At 39.0% G+C, this 20,737-nt stretch overlaps 1 protein-coding gene across 1 annotated transcript in view; it reads right to left on the bottom strand.

Annotated features, from left to right (window-relative positions):
- The window catches only part of LOC128045027 (calcium-binding mitochondrial carrier protein SCaMC-1-like), an 80,414-nt gene that overhangs the window by 21,417 nt on the left and 38,260 nt on the right, over positions 1-20,737 (bottom strand). The window contains exon 5 of the mRNA XM_052637487.1: positions 12,593-12,751. Within this exon, the coding sequence (XP_052493447.1) occupies positions 12,593-12,751 (159 nt within the window). The remainder of the gene's footprint in view (positions 1-12,592; positions 12,752-20,737) is intronic.

The following is a 20,737-nucleotide window of genomic DNA, read 5'->3' as shown; positions in this document are numbered from 1 at the left end:
CCAGTGGAGCTATTTCAAATCCTGGACGATGATGCTGTGAAAGTGCTGCACTCAATATGCCAGCAAATTTGGAAAACTCAGCACTGGCCACAGGACTGGAAAAGGCCAGTTTTCATTCCAACCCCAAAGAAAGGCAATGCCAAAGAATGCTCAAACTACCGAACAATTGCATTCATCTCACACACCAGTAAAGTAATGCTCAAAATTCTGCAAGCCAGGCTTCAGCAATATGTGAACCATGAACTTGCAGATGTTCAAGCTGGTTTTAGAAAAGGCAGAGGAACAAGAGATCAAATTGCCAACATCTGCTGGATCATGGAAAAAGCAAGAGAGTTCCAGAAAAACATCTATTTCTGCTTTATTGACTATGCCAAAGCCTTTGACTGTGTGGATCACAATAAACGGTGGCAAATTCTGAAAGAGATGGGCATACCAGACCACCTGACCTGCCTCTTGAGACACCTGTATGCAGGTCAGGAAGCAACAGTTAGAACTGGACATGGAACAACAGACTGGTTCAAGGCTGTATATTGTCACCCTGCTTATTGAACTTATATGCAGAGTACATCATGAGAAACGCTCGCTGGAAGAAGAACAAGCTGGAATCAAGATTGCCGGGAGAAATATCAATAACCTCAGATATGTAGACACCACCCTTATGGCAGAAAGTGAAGAGGAACTAAAACCCTCTTGATTAAAGTGAAAGAGGAGAGTTGCCAGAGTCCAGCCCCAGTGGATCCAGGATAATTTGAAGGGGAAATGGAATAGGAGTCCTAGGAAAAAACTTATTTAATTACAGATATAAAGAGAGATTAGAAAAGAATAGCGTAGTAGGAAAATTAGTGGAGAAAAAGAGGCTGAATAACTTGGTTTACGTGGAATACCAATCACCACCTACATAGGCCACAGGCGTCTTTCCGTTCTCCCAAAGGAGAGGAGGCACTGAGGCCTCCCCGGTCCGATCTCAGAAGCCCAGGCAAAATTAGCAGGCTTGGTGAGTACCCACGTTCCAGATGGGAATTCAGCCAGAAGGGGAAAGAAAGAATGACACGGGGGAATCAGTCTTTCCAGAAACTGATCTGATTTCTTTATTTTTCAGGTTTGCTTATATACTTTTTGTTATACATAGGGATGAATACAGAGTCACGCGGGGGTCAGCAGACCTGACCGTTGTCACAATCAGGTGCTTCATATAAAATTATACAAAGGTCTTATGGGTTTTACATCATCTTCTGGCCATGAAGCCTGCTGACATTTTATGGCCCTTTCTGATAACGGTCAGTCAACCAGAAAACTTATTTTTCCCAGGGGTGATTTTTTTTTTAAACCAGGTGCCACCCTCCAAATAAAGTTGCATTCCTATAGGGTGAGGGTGTAGTGGGTTACAATCAAGAAAGGCATTTACTTAGCCTAAGGTTTAACACAATTAATCTTAAAGGTTAATACTTATTTCTCCTATATGCTAGTTATATTCATTATCAGGGCAAGGAATATGGAGATTTAGCAGCAAATATTGGCTCAACAAATGAAAAACCCTTCACCAATATAATTTCTAATCAACCCACTAATAGTATACTAATAATTTTGTAACTTCTCAAAAGAATTTGTATTTAGAAAGTTTTAAAGCATCTCATGCCTCTCATGGTTGGGAGGCTGTAAACAATCACATGTGGCCGGAAGAACCTGCTCAGGCAGGCTAGAGAACCTTCAGAGGAGTTTGTAAGTTGAAACACTCTTGTCATGCCCAGGAATTTTTATTAACTGGAGCTGCAAGTTAACTACTTCTCTGAGAGAAATGGTGATGGGGGAGAGCCCCCTGTAAAGTCAGAGGTATAGGTGAAAGCATAAAACAGACTCTGGTTTTGGGGGTAGATACTCGGGAACAGGGGGTTTCCTGAGGCTCAATCCCGCCTTTGCATGTGCTGAAGCCTCCTTCCTCATGACCTTTGCCATGGGTGGAGTTCCTCATGATAGCTCATGACAGGGAGTGAAAAAGTTGGCTTAAAATTCAACATTCAGAAAATGAAGATCATGGCATCTGGTCCCATCACTTCATGGGAAATAGATGGTGAAAGAGTGAAAAAAGTGTCACAATTTATTTTGGGGGGCTCGAAAACACTGCAGATGGTGATTGCAGCCAGGAAATTAAAAGAAACTTACTCCTTGGAAGGAAAGTTATGACCAACCTAGATATGTTAAAAAGTAGAACATTACAGTGCCAACAAAGGTCCATCTAGTCAAGGCTATGGCTTTTCCAGTGGTCATGTATGGATGTGAGATTGGACTGTGGAGAAAGCTGAGCGCCAAAGAATTGATGCTTTTGAACTGCGGTGTTGGAGAAGACTCTTGAGAGTCCCTTGGACTGCAAGGAGATCCAACCAGTCCATCCTAAAGGAGATCAGTCCTGGGTGTTCACTGGAAGGAGTGATTCTAAAGCTGAAACTCCAATATTTTGGCCACCTCATGCGAAGAGTTGACTCATTGGAAAAGACACTGATGCTGGGAGGGATTGGGGGCAGGAGGAGAAGGGGACGACAGAGGATGAGATGGCTGGATGGCATCACCGACTCGATGGACATGAGTTTGGGTAAAGTCAGTGAGTTGGTGATGGACAGGGAGGCCTGGTGTGCTGCGATTCATGGGGTCACAAAGACTTGGACACTGAGCGACTGAACTGAACTGAACAGGAGAAAAGCTATTAAAAATTCCAACATATGGAGGCTGAACAACACGCTTCTGAATAACCAACATATCACAGATGAAATCAAAATATGCATCAGTTCAGTTCAGTTCAGTCACTCAGTCGTGTCCGACTCTTGGCGACGCCATGAATCGCAGCACACCAGGCCTCCCTGTCCATCACCAACTCTCAGAGTTCACACAGACTCATGTCCATCAAGTCAGTGATGCCATCCAGCCATCTCATCCTCGGTCGTCCCCTTCTCCTCCTGCCCCCAATCCCTCCCAGCATCAAACTCTTTTCTAATGAGTCAACTCTTTGCATGAGGTGGCCAAAGTCCTGGAGTTTCAGCTTTAGCATCATTCCTTCCAAAGAAATCCCAGGACCGATCTCTTTCAGAATGGACTGGTTGGATCTCCTTGCAGTCCAAGGGACTCTCATGAGTCATCTCCAGCACGACAGTTGAAAGGCATCAATTCTTCGGCACTCAGCCTTCTTCACAGTCCAACTCTCACATCCATACATGATCACTGGAAAAACCATAGCCTTGACTAGACAGACCTTAGTCGGCAAAGTAATCTTCCTGCTTTTCAATATACTATCTAGGTTGGTCATAACTTTTCTTCCAAGGAGGAAACGTCTTTTAATTTCATGGCTGAAATCACTATCTGCAGTGATTTTGGAGCACCAAAAAATAAAGTCTGACACTGTTTCCACTGTTTCTCCATCTATTTCCCATGGAGTGATGGGACCAGATGCCATGATCTTCATTTTCTGAATGTTGAGCTTTAAGCCAACTTTTTCACTCTCCTCTTTCATTTCATCAAGAGGCTTTTTAGTTCCTCTTCACTTTCTGCCATAAGGGTAGTGTCATCTGCATATCTGAGGTGATTGATATTTCTCCCGGCAATCTTGATTCTAGCTTGTGTTTCTTCCAGTCCAGCGTTTCTCATGATGTACTCTGCATATAAGTTCAATAAGCAGGGTGTCAATATACAGCCTGACAGACTCCTTTTCCTATTTGGAACCAATCTGTTGTTCCATGTCCAGTTCTAACTGTTGTATCCTGGCCTGCATACAGATTTCTCAAGAGGCAGGTCAGGTGGTCTGGTATGCCCATCTCTTTCAGAATTTTCCACAGTTTATTGTGATCCACACAGTCAAAGGCTTTGGCATAGTCAATAAAGCAGAAATAGATGTTTTTCTGGAACTCTCTTGCTTTTTCCATGATCCAGTGGATGTTGGCAATTTGATCTCTGCTTCCTCTGCCTTTTCTAAAACCAGCTTGAACCAGTTCACGTTTTGCTGAAGCCTGGCTTGGAGGATTTTAAGCCTTACTTTACTAGTGTGTGAGATGAGTGCAATTGTGTAGTAGTTTGAGCATTCTTTGGCATTACCTTTCTTTGGGATTGGAATGAAAACTGGCCTTTTCCAGTCCTGTGACCCCTGCTGAGTTTTCCAAATTTGCTGGCATATTGAGTACAGTACTTTCACAGCATCATCTTTCAGGATTTGAAATAGCTCTACTGGAATTCCATCACCTCCATAGCTTTGTTCGTAGTGATGCTTTCTAAGGCCCACTTGACTTCACATTCCAGGATGTCTGGCTCTAGATGAGTGATCACACCATCGTGATTATCCAGGTCATGAAGATCCTTTTTGTATAGAAACAAAAGAAAATGAAAGCACCACAACCCAACCAGGGTGAGACACTGTAAAAGCAGTGCTAAGGGGAAGGTTCATAGCAATACAGGCATACATCAAGAAACAAGAAAAAAGTCAAATAAATAACCTAACTCTACACCTAAAGCAACTAGAAAAGGAAGAAATGAAGAATCCCAGGGTTAGTAGAAGGAAAGAAATCTTAAAAATTAAGGCAGAAATAAATGCAAAAGAAACGAAAGAGACCATAGCAAAAACTAACAAAGCCAAAAGATGGTTCTTTGAGAAGATAAATAAAATCGATAAACCATTAGCCAGACTCATCAAAAAACAAAGGGAGAAAAATCAAATCAATAAAATTAGAAATGAAAATGGACAGATCATCTGTGTTGTGTCATCTGCAACACAGAAACACAAAGGATCATAAGAGACTATTATCAGCAATTATATGCCAGTAAAAGGGACAACTTGGAAGAAATGGACAAATTCTTAGAAAAGTACAATTTTCCATAACTGAACCAGGAAGAAATAGAAAATCTTAACAGACCCATCACAAGCACAGAAATCAAAACTGTAATCAGAAATCTTCCAGCAAACAAAAGCCCAGGTCCAAACGGCTTCACAGCTGAAGTCTACCAACAACTCAGAGAAGAGCTAAAACCTACCCTACTCAAACTCTTCCAGAAAATTGCAGAGGGAGGTAAACTTCCAAACTCATTCTATGAGGCCACCATCACCCTAATACCAAAACCTTACAAAGATGCCACAAAAAAAGAAAACTACAGGCCAATATCACTGATGAACATAGATGCAAAAATCATTAACAAAATTCCAGCAATCAGAATCCAACAACAAATTAAAAAGATCATACATCATGACCAAATGGGCTTTATCCCAGGGATGCAAGGATTCTTCAATATCTGCAAATCAATCAATGTAATACACCACATTAACAAATTGAAAAATAAAAGCCATATGATTATCTCAATAGATGTAGAGAAAGCCTTTGACAAAATTCAACACCCATTTATGATAAAAACTCTCCAGAAAGCAGGAATAGAAGGAACATACCTCAACATAATAAAAGCCATATATGACAAACCCACAGCAAACATTATCCTCAATGGTGAAAAATTAAAAGCATTTCCCCTGAAGTCAGGAACAAGACAAGGGTACCCACTCTCACCATTACTATTCAACATAGTTTTGAAAGTTTTGGCCACAGCAATCAGAGCAGAAAAAGAAATAAAAGGAATCCAGATTGGAAAAGAAGAAGTAAAACTCTCACTGTTTGCAGATGACATGATCCTCTACATAGAAAACCCTAAAGACTCCACCAGAAAATTACTAGAGCTAATCAATGAATATAGTAATGTTGCAGGATATAAAATCAATACACAGAAATCCCTTGCATTCCTATACACTAATAATGAGAAAATAGAAAGAGAAATCAAGGAAACAATTCCATTCACCATTGCAATGAAAAGAATAAAATACTTAGGAATATATCTACGTAAAGAAACAAAAGACCTATATATAGAAAACTTTAAAACACTGGTGAAAGAAGTCAAAGAGGACACAAATAGATGGAGAAATATACTGTGTTCATGGATCAGAAGAATCAATATAGTGAAAATGAGTATACTATCCAAAGCAATCTATAGATTCAATGCAATCCCTATCAAGCTACCAACGGTATTTTTCACAGAGCTAGAACAAATAATTTCACATTGCATGGAAATACAAGAAACTTCGAATACCAAAGCAATCTTGAGAAAGAAGAATGGAACTGGAGGAATCAACCTGCCTGACTTCAGGCTCTACTACAAAGCCATAGTCATCAAGACAGTATGGTACTGGCACAAAGACAGAAATATAGATCAATGGAACAAAATAGAAAGCCCAGAGATAAATCCACGCACCTATGGACACCTTATCTTTGACTAAGGAGGCAAGACTATACAATGGAGAAAAGACAATCTCTTTAACACGTGGTGCTGGGAAAACTGGTCAACCACTTGTAAAAGAATGAAACTAGAACACTTTCTAACACCATACACAAAAATAAACTCAAAATGGATTAAAGATCTAAATGTAAGACCAGAAAATATAAAACTCCTAGAGGAGAACATAGGCAAAACAATCTCTGACATAAATCACAGCTGCTGCTGCGGCTAAGTCGCTTCAGTCGTGTCCGACTCTGTGCAACCCCATAGACAGCAGTCCACCAGGCTCCCCCATCCCTGGGATTCTCCAGGCAAGAACACTGGAGTGGGTTGCCATTTCCTTCTCCAATGCATGAACGTGAAAAGTGAAAGTAAAGTCGCTCAGTCGTGTCCGACTCTTAGCAACCCCATGGACTGCAGCCTACCAGGCTCCTCCATCCATGGGATTTTCCAGGCAAGAGTACTGGAGTGGGGTGCTATTGCCTTCCTCGAAATCACAGCAGGATCCTCTATGACCCACCTCACAGAATACTGGAAATAAAAGCAAAAATAAACAAATGGGACCTAATTAAACTTAAAAGCTTCTGCACAACAAAGGAAACTCTAAGCAAGGTGAAAAGACAACCTTCAGAATGGGAGAAGAAGAGCAAATGAAGCAATTGACAAAGAATTAGTCTCAAAAATATACAAGAAACTCCTGTAGCTCAATTCCAGAAAAATAAACTACCCAATCAAAAAATGGGCCAAGGAACTAAACAGACATTTCTCCAAATAAGACATACAGATGGCTAACAAACACATGAAAAGATGCTGAAAATCACTCATTATCAGAGAAATGCAAATCAAAACTACAATGAGGTACCATTTCATGCCAGCCAGAATGGCTACTATCTGAAAGTCTACAAGCAATAAATGCTGGAGAGGGTGGGGAGAAAAGGGAACCCTCTTACACTGTTGATGGGAATGCAAACTAGTACAGCCACTATGGAAAACAGTGTGGAGATTCCTTAAAAAACTGGAAATAAAACTGCCATGCAACCCAGCAATCCCACTGCTGGGCATACACACCGTGGAAACCAGAATTGAAAGAGACACGTGTGCCCCAATGTTCATCACAGCACTGTTTATAATAGCCAGGGCATGGAAGCAGCCTAGATGTCCATCAGCAGACGAACAGATAAGAAAGCTGTGGTACATATACACAATGGAGTATTACTCAGCCATTAAAAAGAATACATTTGAATCAGTTCTAATGAAGTGGATGAAACTGGAGCCTATTATACAGAGTGAAGTAAGCCGGAAAGAAAAACACCAATACAATATACTAATACATATATATTGAATTTAGAAAGATGGTAATGATAACCCTGTATGCGAGACAGCAAAAGAGACACAGATGTATAGAACAGTCTTTTGGACTCTGTGAGAGAGGGAGAGGGTGGGATGATTTGGGAGAATGGCATTGAAACATGTATAATATCATATGAAACGAATCGCCAGTCCAGGTTCGATGCACGATACAGGATGCTCAGGGCTGGTGCACTGGGATGACCCAGAGGGATGGTATGGGGAGGGAGGTGGGAGGGGGATCCAGGATGGGGAACACATGTACACCCGTGGAGGATTCATGTGGATGTATGGTAAAACCAATACAGTACTGTAAAGTAAAATAAAGTAAAGAAAGAAAGAAAGAAATTTATATTAAAAAATAAAATAAAGAAGATACAAATATTTTAAATATTTGAAGAATATTTAATGTGACATGAAAACATGCTCACGTTAACACTATTAATCATAAAAGCAATAAACAGAATGTAAATTAATTATAAAGTAAACACTACTATGTAAAAAAATATATAGGACAAAGGACAAGAAGAAATTCACTCAGTGTTAATAATGATCATTTTGGGTGGTGAGAAAGATAATTTTTCTACTTTCTACTTTTTTACTTTCCAAATATCCCTTAGTAAGCATATACTCACTTTATTTAAAAAATACAATTTTTAAAAGACCAAATAAGTGACTGTAGAAAGTTGAATGTGTTTTTGCTAAAATAGTAATAGTGCTATTTCTTCATCTTATTTCTCCACGAAAATGACAGCTCTCATATTTTAAGCGCAGACTACAATGACAGGTATAATGCAAAGCACTTTATAAAATTTTTTAAATTCTTACAATAACCCTGGCATCATAATCTTCATTTTATAGACCCAATTAAAAGAGATCAAATGACTTTCCCAGTTATAAAGTAAGTAGCAAAGCCAGAATTAAAACCTCGGGCTCTCTGACTCTACAAGAGACCTGCTTTTAAACTACAGTAAACTACTTCTCACCACACAACACACATCTGCTGGAAGCCAGCATAGGAGATCCCACCCATGACAAGGTCATGTGGAGGAAACCTAACAGGCAAGGTGGATCAGGACTTGAGGGACTCCCTGGACCTGCTCGAGCATCTACCCCAAACCAAAATCTGTCTGTCTATTGTTTACTATATTATGCCTTCCACCAACTCTTCTGACATTAACAGGGGGCTATCCCCAACCACCTTTCTCTGGAGAAAATCAATTTAGGGCTGTAGTTGATAAGTCTCCTGAGCATGAAAGGAGCATTTCAATTCAAACTCCCCTGTTAGCATTCTAGCTTGTTTGGTAGGTTTATCCAGACTCTTGCAACTACACATATGATTGTTCACAAACCATGACATGGGAAGCCTAAGCATTCTAAAAATATAGAGCCCTTCGAGGGGTGAAAGAGTTTTATTACAATAATACTGGTGAAGGGTTTCATTGTTGAGCCAATGCTTGCTGCAAGTTCCCATATCCCTTATCCATTGTGTACCTGGGAGTGCATTAGTTAATATAGTTGGAATGTAAGAAAAACAAGTAGTAGCCTTGGTATTAACCACATCAGACCTTTGAACTAATAAGTTCTTTTTTGTAACCCACTGCACCTTTGCTCCATGAGAATGTAACTCTGTTTAGTACTTTCTGAGGCTGACACAGATTAGAGGTATAAAGAAAAAACATTTCAAGGGAAAACAAGTTTTCTGGTTGATCAACCTTTATCAAAAAAGGGTCATAAAATGTCAACAGCCATCCAAAGCCAGAAGATATTGTACACAACATAAGACCCTTGTTTATGGAAAGGTATGCAGAAAAAATCCTGGTTTCTATAAGGACAAAACTGCTGGAATGTTTGAGCTGACTCTGCATGACTTTGCATCTTTCATTTTCCTCTATGTACAAGTCAGGGTATAAAAGCCCCTTTTGAAAATAAAGTTATAGGCCTTGCTTACTGAAGCTTGGTCTCCCCATGTCATTCTTTCGTTCGCCAAAGCCGCCGTTCATCCCGAGGGTATCCCTGGTTGGACCCCAGCACGCATCCTTCTTTTGTTCATAGTGTTCTTTTCCAGTTGTGTGAAGCTCACCGAGAAATACCTCTATCAATAAAGGAGACAAGTTCTAGTGAACCCATCTCCCTGTCAAATACATGTATGAATGAAAGCCATGAGACCCAAGCCAGAGTGGCACAAAAAGGGCAGCATCTTGCCTCCTCTTGCCTCTCATTAGATCACTCTTCTTTTCCATTTTTAACCCATTTTTCATCTATCATAGCTTCTCTTTTTTCTCACTTATCTTCTTCTCTATTTTCCTTTTCTTTCTTTTAATCTCCCATCCTCTTCTCCCTTCTATCTATCCAGCCCCCTTAAATCTTTCTCTTTTTTCACTCTTTCTGAAAACACCCCCACTATTTACTCTATTCTTTTTCATTCTCCCTAATCCACTCACCAACTTTCATCCCCTAGGAGAAAATTCCTACTCTGTATCTCTACAATACCCATCTATCTAGACATATAGCAAGTACTCCTAAGTTATAATTATTATTTTTCAGCAGCACCATCAGTATATAGATTTGTTGTCTACATTTCTGTTAGGTTCTGAAGTATAAGAAAATATGCTTTTAATCCAGCACTAAGCATATTAACAATGGGCACTTAAAATATATATTTATTCTCTTTATTTTCCCTCTGAGTCCCTTTCCCATTTTTTCATCTCCTTATATGTCTCTGTTTCTATGTAGCTCTGTGTGGTATCCACATATTTTTCTTTTCCACCTCATTTTTAAATTTTCTACCAGGCCTGGTCGCTGAGGAAGCCAGCTCTTCTATTTCTACTTGCAAAACAGATCTTTCAATTTCTGTTCTTTTCTAAAAGCTAACTGAATTTAGTCACCTCACAGGATACAATATAGGTTACATATAGAATCAAACATACAGAAGAATGATAGGTTATTTGCCTTACTGTCTTATGCCAGTTAACTCACAGTGTACAATTATAACTATTCAGCTTATTTTCATAGTATCTTGGAAGCAATCAGCTGCCTCCAGATGAAGCTGAACATTGCCTTCCCAGCCACTTGTTGCTCATTCACTGATGTGAATGATGAACACAAATGTCCTACCTTTTGAGGGAAGCATATGGACATAGAAGTTGCTGTTGATGCTCTGGGAGAATGGGAGGGTTATGTGGGCCAAATCAGTGGTGGCTATAATTAAGCACGGTGGCTTGACCCATGGCCATGTCCACTGCTACTGAGGAAGAAGCAATCCTGTTATAGACCAAAGAAAAATGGAGAAAGGAAGTGAAATCTGTTCAGAGTTGCACTCTGAATGCCAATGTGAGTGTTCTCAACTTGATTATTGCAAAAATGAGGTATTCCTAATACTACTGTGCCTCACTGCCTGGGACACATGCACCCGCACCCCCCCCCGCCCCCAGAAAAAAACAGCCAAAGCCACAAACTTTTCAGTCACTAAAGAAGATGATGTTCACCAGTATGTTGTCAGAAATCCCCTGAATAAAGAAGGTATGAAACGCAGGACCGTAGTACACAAGATTCAGTATTTTGTTGCTCCATGTGCCCTGCAACACAGATACTGGCATAATACTCTGAAGAAATAGCATACTAAGGAAAATAAGGAAGAGGCAACAAGAATGTTATGAACTTTTGACCAAGAGAATGAAGCAAGCCAAAGAAAAACAGGAGCAGACTGCCCAGAGATGGAGGCTGTCCTCTCTGAGGGCCCCTATCTTTAATTCTGAGTCAGTCAAAACTTTTTATTCTTTATTTTTTTTGGCCATGTGGCATGTGGGGTCCTAGTCCAACCAGGGGTTAAACTCACACGCCCCACACTGCAAGTGCAGAGTCTTAATCACTGGGCCACCAAGAAAATCCCCACAAACAAACAACATCATATAGCACCAAAAAATACTATTCATAATCCATTATCAAATATCACCTATGTTACCCAAAAAGACAATAAAATACCCAGGTATGTAAATTTAATTACAAATTTAAATTTACTAGATTGTGAATTGGGCTTCTCTAGTGGCTCAGACAGTAAAGAATCCACCAGCAATGCAGGAGATGCAGATTTGATCCCAGGGTCAGAAAGATCTCCTGGAGAAGGACATGTCAACCCATGCCAGTATTCTTGCCTGGAGAATTCCATGGACAGAGGAGCCTGGTGGGTGTAGTCCATGGGATTGCAAAGAGTTGGACACAACTGAGTGACTAACACTTACTTACTTACTGAGACTGTGTATTATTAATTTTGTATCATTGTAAAGAAAGTATTCAGCAAATATTAAATTTAAAAAGAATTTTTTTGGCCACAGGGCATGTGGGATCTTAGTTCCCCAAACAGGGATCGGACCCACACCCCTAAACTGCAAGTAGGGAATCTTAACCACTGGACTTCCAGGGAAGATCAGCAAATATTAACTTTTAATTGACACTTAACAGATTAAAACTAAACCTGCGCTCTTTTATAACTACTGTTGACAATCTATTAATCAGCAAAATAAAATTATGTAGTATTACCTCTAAACAGATATTAGTCAGTAACACACTCCTAGTAACTTATTTTCCAATTCTTAGAAATACTATTAGTACTTAAGTAGATTAGAACCATGCTATTATGTTAAGTTTCAGGGGCTCAAGACACCTAATAAGTTAGACTAATTGTATGTCTTAACACTTCATTCATAGATTTAGTTATAATCCTGAGAAAAAATTTCTAAGAGTGGTTCTATTATTATTTCAAATACAAATTAATTTTAAAAGCATCTGAAAGGAAATTAAGGCATTTTTAATATTGAAAATAAGAAAATTTATGTTTTCATAAAAAATGTAAAACTTCAGGGAGAAGTAGTTTGAAATGTGCCAAAACACTTCTTTTGAAAATTAACAAGATTTTTTTCAAGTTAGTTTAATGCTTAAGGGCTAAAGTGCAAACTACCTGCATCATGACCTTCAAGCGGTCAAAAGGGGCTGTACACGTCCTTGCAACTCCACCAGCTATCCCTCCTGCCACCAAGCGCTTCCACCAATTTCCAGAACGTTTTTCCTGTTCAGTAATGTCATCTGGAATAGCTATGCTCTCCCCTATGTCAATCATCTGATAAAACATAAAATAGAATTAGATGGTCAAATGTAAACACTTGATAAGTAAAAGCATAACTCTGTACAAAGGCCAAAAACCCAAAGGTTATGTTTCATATCTCACTTCCTGTTAATGAAGATTGACAATATCCTTAGTACTTGTACTAGACCAAATAATTTCTAATAGCACATTCATGTATTGATTTAATATAATATCCCAAATGGAGGTTTTAGTCTTAAATTCTCCAGCTATTTAGAGAATTCTCAAATATTAGACTAATCTCTTACATGAAAAATCTAAACACTCCATGCAGGGATGATGTCCTAGTTATGCAACATAGTGTCTGCCACACAGTAAATAAGGAATAAATGCTTAAAATTTTTTTCTCTATCTTATTTCAAGTTCTCTCAGATTACACTGTGCACTTACTTAATCTGAGTCAAAATTCAAGAGTAGCATTTTATATGTTTTCATTCTCTATTATTTATACTGACTTCAAATGTCAGTTTTCTTTTTAAAAATCTGAACTCGAACAAATTTTTCATTTCACTTCATTTTCAGTTATTATACGTGATTTTGCTAAGACTATACATTTTTGCTAAATGTTGAGGCAGTGTGGTTCAGTAGGAAAAGGGCCAAATTGGAGCTAGGTTCCATTACTTGTCAATCATAGTGTGTGTGTGTTAGTTGCTCAGTTGTGTCCTACTCTTTGCAATCCCATGGACTAAAGCCCGCCAGGCTCCTCTGTCCATGGGATTTTCCAGGCAATCATAGTGAACAAGTCTTTTCTCTGTTTCTTAGTTTTCTGATCTTCATTTATTCATTCATTGAGCACCCTCTTTCCAAGCACCATCTCACCTCAGTACCTTTGTTTTTTATTTTCCCCCTGCCTAGAACATTTCTCCTTGGCTCTTTCCATGGCTTCCTCCCTAATATGTAGCACAATCTTAATTAGTTCATTTCTATTGCATGCTTTTTCCTCTAGAAGGTAAGCCTAATAAAAGCATCAAACTGGTCTCTCTTATGCATCGATAAACCTAGCACCTTGGTCAGGGGAGATAACAGTGTTCCCTAAGTGGTGGTTGAATTAGTGAATTAAAGTCCAGGGCCCTGGGCTACATACTAGTAATGTAATGGTGCAGAAATCAGTTTCTGCCCTCTAGTCCTGAATATTCATTGGAAGAACTGATGCTTTTGAACTGTGGTGTTGGAGAAGACTCTTGAGAGTCCCTTGGACTGCAAGGAGATCCAATCAGTCCATCCTAAAGGAAATGAGTCCTGAATATTCACTGGAAGGACTGAGGCTGAAGTGGAAGCTCCAATACGTTGGTTACCTGATGCAAAGAGCTAACTCATTGGTAAATGTCGTGATGTTAAGAAAGATTGAAGGCAAAAAGAGAAGGGGGTGGCAGAGGATGAGATGGTTATATAGGATCATCAACTCAATGGACATGAATTTGAACAAACTCCAGGAAACAGTGGCGGACAAAGGAGCCTGGAGTGCTGCAGTCCATGGGATCACAAAGAGTCTGACACAACTTAGTGACTGAACAACAAGAAAGAAGTCAAGTAAAGCAGATATTTTAAGGATGGAGTGATCAACCAAATCAAACACAACTGAGAGGTCAAGTAAGCTGAGATGTAAGAATGGACTACTGGAGTTGGAACATGCAGATCATTGCTTCAGAAGTCACTGAAAAGAAAGCTTATAAAGTTTCAGGTCAGAATGGGGTCTAACAAAAAGACTTTCAAAATCATTCAAATTAAAATTACAATAATATTCTATTTAATATTCACAAAATTGTCCAAAATTCTAGTCAGATAATAACAACTACTTGCAAGCATATAGAGCAAGAGTAATTTTAATCCATCACTGGTGAAAACAAATGGTACAAAAATTTTGGAAAATACTTTGATGTTACCTAGTAAAGGTAAATACAAAGCAGCAATTCCATTCCTGTGTATATGCCCTATATTCTTAGAGAAAGTCTTATTCATGTACACCAGGAGACATATACAAGAAAGCTTCAGTTCAGTTCAGTTCAGTCGCTCAGTCATGTCCGACTCTTTGTGACCCCATGAACCGCAGCACGCCAGGCCTCCCTGTCCATCACCAACTCTTGGAGTCCACCCAAACCCATGTCCATCGAGTCAGTGATGCCATCCAACCATCTCATCCTCTGTCGTCCCCTTCTCCTCCTGCCCTCAATCTTTCCCAGCATATTAAAAAGCAGAGACATTACTTTGCCAACAAAGGTCCGTCTAGTCAAGGCTATGGTTTTTCCAGTGGTCATGTATGGATGTGAGAGTTGTACTATATAGAAAGCTGAGCACCAAAGAATTGATGTTTTTGAACTGTAGTGTTGGAGAAGACTCTTCAGAGTCCCTTGGACTGCAAGGAGATCCAACCAGTCCATCCTGAAGCTGAAACTCCAATACTTTGGCCACCTGATGCAAAGAGCTGACTCATTTGAAAAGACAAGAAAGCTTATTGCATCATTATTTATAATGGAAAAAATCTAGAAATAACATGAATGTTCAACAATTGTGAAACTGATAAATAAAAAAAAATATGTATATATATATGTTCACACACTGGTCTACTATATGAGAGAAAATGGATAGAATACAGTTACAAACATCAACATAGTTTAATGTAAATAAGTAGAATGTTAAATACCATATACAGTTCAAAAATAGGCAAAATCAAATAATATGTTGCTTATACATACATACTTGGTGCTAAAAGTATAAAGAAAAAGGAGAAAATTGGTTTACAGAAAATTCAGTATATTGGTTAACTCTTGGTGGAAGTACAGACATATGACTGGGGAGGACACAAGGGTTTTAAAGTAAGGAGAATGCCTATTTCTTAACCTGGTAGTCAGTACATTAGGGTTAATGATACAATTTCTAATTGTACTTATGTTATTTATACTTTTTTGTATTTGTGCTGTTTATGTCACAATAACAAAGAATTTTATAAAAACAAAAAGAATGTCTACACTGACTTCCACACCATTTGGCATGTGTTACTGACAGACCAACTCTTACTTTCAGACAAAGGCACTGAATTGTGACAGAAGAAAAGGCTTGGTTTTGTGAAATAGCAAAAAAGAAAAATAGAAATGGATGATGTGATGACAGTTTAAATAGACACTTTAGAAAAGAGCTTCAATGAAAGAATGCAGTGATATGGGCAGTCACTAGAAGAGGAGGTATGGTCAAGGGTGTATTTTTAAATGGAAGAAATTGTAGTGTTTTTGTACATTTATGGGAATGATACAACAGAGATGCAAAAATTGATTGTGACTGAGACTACTGCTCAACAGACTCTATTCTCTTTTTTTGTTTTGTGACAACCCAGTCACATCCACATTCTGCATTTTGCCTGGGTAAATGGCCACCCAAATAGAAACCACACTTCCACACTTCCCTAGGAGCTTATGTAGACACTAGTCTAGATTTGGGCCAGGTAGTTATGAACAGAGTAAATATGTACAACCTCCACTTCACATCCTTAAAAATGAAGCAATGACCCAGCTTCAACTATGTACATGAGGACAACATCTTGGAGAACAGAAAGAACCAGTGGATTTCTCAAGGCTTTTGTGAAACAGAGGTACCCTATCAGCTTAAGCAAGCCTTACTATTACACGAATAAGAAATAGATTTCTATCTTATTGAAGTCACTGTCTTGGGATGTTGTTGCTATAGTTTCTTATCTCTCATACTGATGATGCAGGAGAGAGGGAACAATAACAGGAGTAAAGTAAATGAGAGTAAATGAGAGGAATCCAGTCCAATGCCCAGGTACAACACTTGACATGGGAAGTTTTCAAATATATCACATCATAAAACTGACATCAATGAGGTAGGAAGATTTATTCTATAGAGAGAGGGCCAGGGAGAAATCCTTTGCAGATGGGTCCAAAGGAGAGAGGAGCAAAACATATTGATAACAGATAACACACTCTACTTCACTGGCTTATTCCAGTGCTATAACTCAGAATTTTGAGGCATCCAGGAAATTTCAGAAAGCATCTCTTTGCCCATGGTATTATAAAACAAATAGATACTATTAAGTAGTTAGGTGTGTGCTAAGTGGCTTCAGTTGTGTCTGACTCTTTGCAACCCTATGGACTGTAGCCCGCTAGGCTCCTCTGTCCACGGAATTCTCGAAGCAAGATACTGGAGTGGGTTACCATGCCCTCCTCCAGAGGATCATCCCAACTACTTAACAAGGGTTTCCCAGATGGCACTAGTGGTAAAGACCCAGGGTCTTTCTTTTCCTTTCATCAAATTGTATCGTTTGTAATTTATTAAGGTAATGGTATTCCAGTACTCTTACCTAGAAAATCTCATGGACGGAGGAGCTTGGTAGGCTGCAGTCCATAGGGTCGCTACTAGTCAGACACGACTGAGTGACTTCGCTTTCACTTTTCATTTCACGCATTGGAGAAGGAAATGGCAACCCACTCCAGTGTTCTTGCCTGGAGAATCCCAGGGACGGGGGAGCCTGGTGGGCTGCCGTCTATGGGGTCGCACAGAGTCGGACATGACTGAAGTGACGCAGCAGCAGCAGCAACATTATAGTGACAAATAATAACACGTTCTGGTTGTCAAGTCCTTATTTTGTGTCAGAGGCTATTCTAAATTAGTGGTCTGATAATTAATTTAATGTAATAACTAATGATAAACCTGGTAAATCATGCAATTTTGGAGAAGATGGAGAGGTGAGTGGGCCCTGAGACCAACACCTCTGCTGATAATATGCTGAAGCATAAGTTTTGTAGAGGTGGCATTCTAAGCAAATGCACATTTATTATTGTAGTTCAAAAAGAATTCAATGGTATATTAAAAAGATCACATACTCCAATTGTTGCTGCTGTGAAGTCAATTCAGTCATGTCTCACTCTGTGTGACACCACAGACAGCAGCCCACCATGCTCCGCTGTCCCTGGGATTCTCCAGGCAAAAACACTGGAGTGGGTTGCCATTCCTTCTCCCATACTCCCATTAAATGGGATTTATCTCTGGAATGCAAGGATGTTTAAGCACACATATTAATAAATATGACACATCACATTAACAGAAGAAAAGATAACAATTAGATCGTCTTAATAGATGCACAAAAGCACCTGACAAAATTCAGTATCCTTTATGATTTCTAGTTGTTCAGTCATTCAGTCATATCCGACTCTTTGCAACCCCATGGACTGCGGCATGCTAGGCTTCCCTGTCCTTCACCATCTTCTGGGAGCTTACTCAAACTCATGCCCATTGAGTCAGTGATGCCATCCAACAGCCTCATCCTCTGTCAACCCCTTCTTCTCCAGGTTTCAGTCTTTCCCAGCTTCAGGGTCTTTTCCAATGAGTTGGCTCTTCACATCAGGTGCAAAGTATTGGAGCTTCAGCTTCAGCATCAGTCGTTCCAATGAATATTCAGAACTGATTTCCTTTAGGATTGACTGGTTTGATCTCCTTGCAGTTCAAGGGACTCTCAAGAGTCTTCTCCAACATCACAGTTCAAAAGTATCAATTCTTTGGTGCTCAGCTTTCTTTATGGTCCACCTCTCACATCCATATATGACCACTGGAAAAACCATGGCTTTGACTAGATGGACTTCTGTTGCAGTAATGTCTCTGCTTTTTGATATGCTGTCTAAATTTACCATAGCTTTTCTTCCAAGGAGCAAGTGTTTTTTAATTTCATGGCTAAAGTCACTATCTGCAGTGATTTTGGAGCCCAAGGAAATAAAATATGTTACTGTTTCCATTGTTTCCCCATCTATTTGCCATGACGTGATGGAACTGGATGCCATGATCTTAGCTTTTTGAATGTTGAGTTTTAAGCCAGCTTTTTCACTCTCTTCTTTCACCTTCATCAAGAGGCTCTTTAGCTCCTCTTTGCTTTCTGCCATTAGGGTGGTGTCATCTGCATATCTGAGGTTATTGATATTTCTCCCGGAAATCTTGATCCCAGCTTGTGCTTTATCCATCCCGGCATTTTGCATGATGTAATCTGCATAAATAAGCAGGTTGACGATATACAGCCTTGACATATTCCTTTCCCAATTTGGAATCAGTCCGTTGGTCCACATCTGGTTCTAACTGTTGCTTCTTGACTTGCATACAGGTTTCTCAAGAGGCAGGTAAGGTGATCTGGTATTCCCATCTCTTTAAGAATTTTCCAGTTTGTTGTAATCCACACAGTCAAAGGTTTTAGCATAGTCAATGAAGCAGAAGTAGATGTTTTTAAGCTTTTCCTTAAAATCAGGAACAAGATGATGATGACCACTCTCACCACTCCTGCTCAACATATTAGTGAAAGTTTTAGCCACAGCAATTAAGCAAGTGAAAGAAACAAAAGGCTTACAAATTGGAAAGAAAATAAAATTGTCCCTATTTGGAATAACATGATTTTATAATATTAAAAAAAAAAAAAAAAAAAACCCTAAAGACTCCACACAAAAAAAAAAAACTGTTAGAATTAGTCAATGAAATGAGTAAAGTTGCAGGATATACAATCAGCATTCAAGAATCAGTTGAATTTCTATTAACTAACAATGAAATATCTAAAATGGAAATTTAGAAAATTCCATTCATAATAGCATCAATAAAACACTTAAAAGTAAAGTTAACCAAAGAGGTAAAAGACAATCAAAAACTGTAAGACACTGATGTAAGAACTAAAGAAGACATAAATAAATGAAAAGATATGACAAGCTCATGGATTGGAAGAATTAATACTGTTAAAATACCATACGACCCAGACATCTATAGACTCAATGCAATTCTTAGAAAAATTCCAATGGCATTTTTCAAAGAATCAGAAAAAATAAAGTCTAAAACGTGTATGTGTGTGATTAGGCCACCCAAGATGGCTTGATCTGCTTTCTATACACAACCTGCTTGACCAGTGCCTGCTTCATCTACACCCTACTCACATGACAGACTTTCTTATATACTTGCCCTTGCCCACTCAGAGATTGTTCTAATCTTTAGATCAGAATATCTCCACCCTAATAGACTATCAAAGGGGTGGTGAGGGTGTGTCCTTCTGCTAGTTTCCCTGGTAATCAGTAACCCAACCTGATGTCAATTCCCACTGTAACTGATAACCCTCATCCCAGGAGCAAAGACTACCCCCATGTCCTGCCCACCAAGTGCTGCACATAGTAGGATATTGCTCCAGGACCTTGCTTTAGCTGTGTAAATCCCTCTACCCATTAAACCACTGATGTCTCTGTTGCTGACTCCAGGCTCTTTCTCTTGTCTCAAGGCTAGACAAGTACAAGGCTTTCAGGTCTGTGAAGTGCAATCCAATAGTATGGACCCTCAAAAGACCTCAAATAGCCAAATAAATCTTGATACAAAAGAACAAAGCTGGAGGCATCACATTTATGGATTTTGAACTATACAGCAAAACTATAGCAATCAAAACATACAGTATTAGCATAAATACAAAAATATAAATCAATGGAACAGAGTCAAGAGCCCAGAAATTTATTTATTTATAAATAATTTATAAATAAATGATTTATAAATCATTTTTGTAAAGATTTATAATCATGTCTTATCAGCTAATATTTGACAAGAACACTCAATAAGGAAAGTATAGTCTCCTAAACAGTGTCAGGAAAGCTGGCTAACCACAGGCAGCAGAATAAAATTGGACCACTATCTTACATTACTCACAAAAATTAATTCAAAATGGATTAAAGACTTAAAATGTAAGATCTGAAACTGTAAAACTAACCAGAAGAAAACATAAGGGACCAATGGACAGATCATTCAGACAGAAAATCAGTAAGGATGCACAAGCCTTAAATGATAGGTTAGACCAGATGAACTTAATTTATATTTATAGACCATCCCATATGAAAGCAACAGAATACACTTCCCTCTAACATGCACATGGAACATTTTCCAGGTAGAGCACATGTTGAGCCACAAATCAAGCCTTGGTAAATTTAAGAAAACTGAAATCATTTCAAG

This window comes from Budorcas taxicolor, chromosome 3, assembly GCF_023091745.1.
Source record: "Budorcas taxicolor isolate Tak-1 chromosome 3, Takin1.1, whole genome shotgun sequence".
In the NCBI taxonomy this organism is placed as follows: domain Eukaryota; kingdom Metazoa; phylum Chordata; class Mammalia; order Artiodactyla; family Bovidae; genus Budorcas; species Budorcas taxicolor.
The sequence above is the reverse complement of the archived record's forward strand: the minus strand, read 5'-3'. Positions and strand labels throughout refer to the sequence as shown.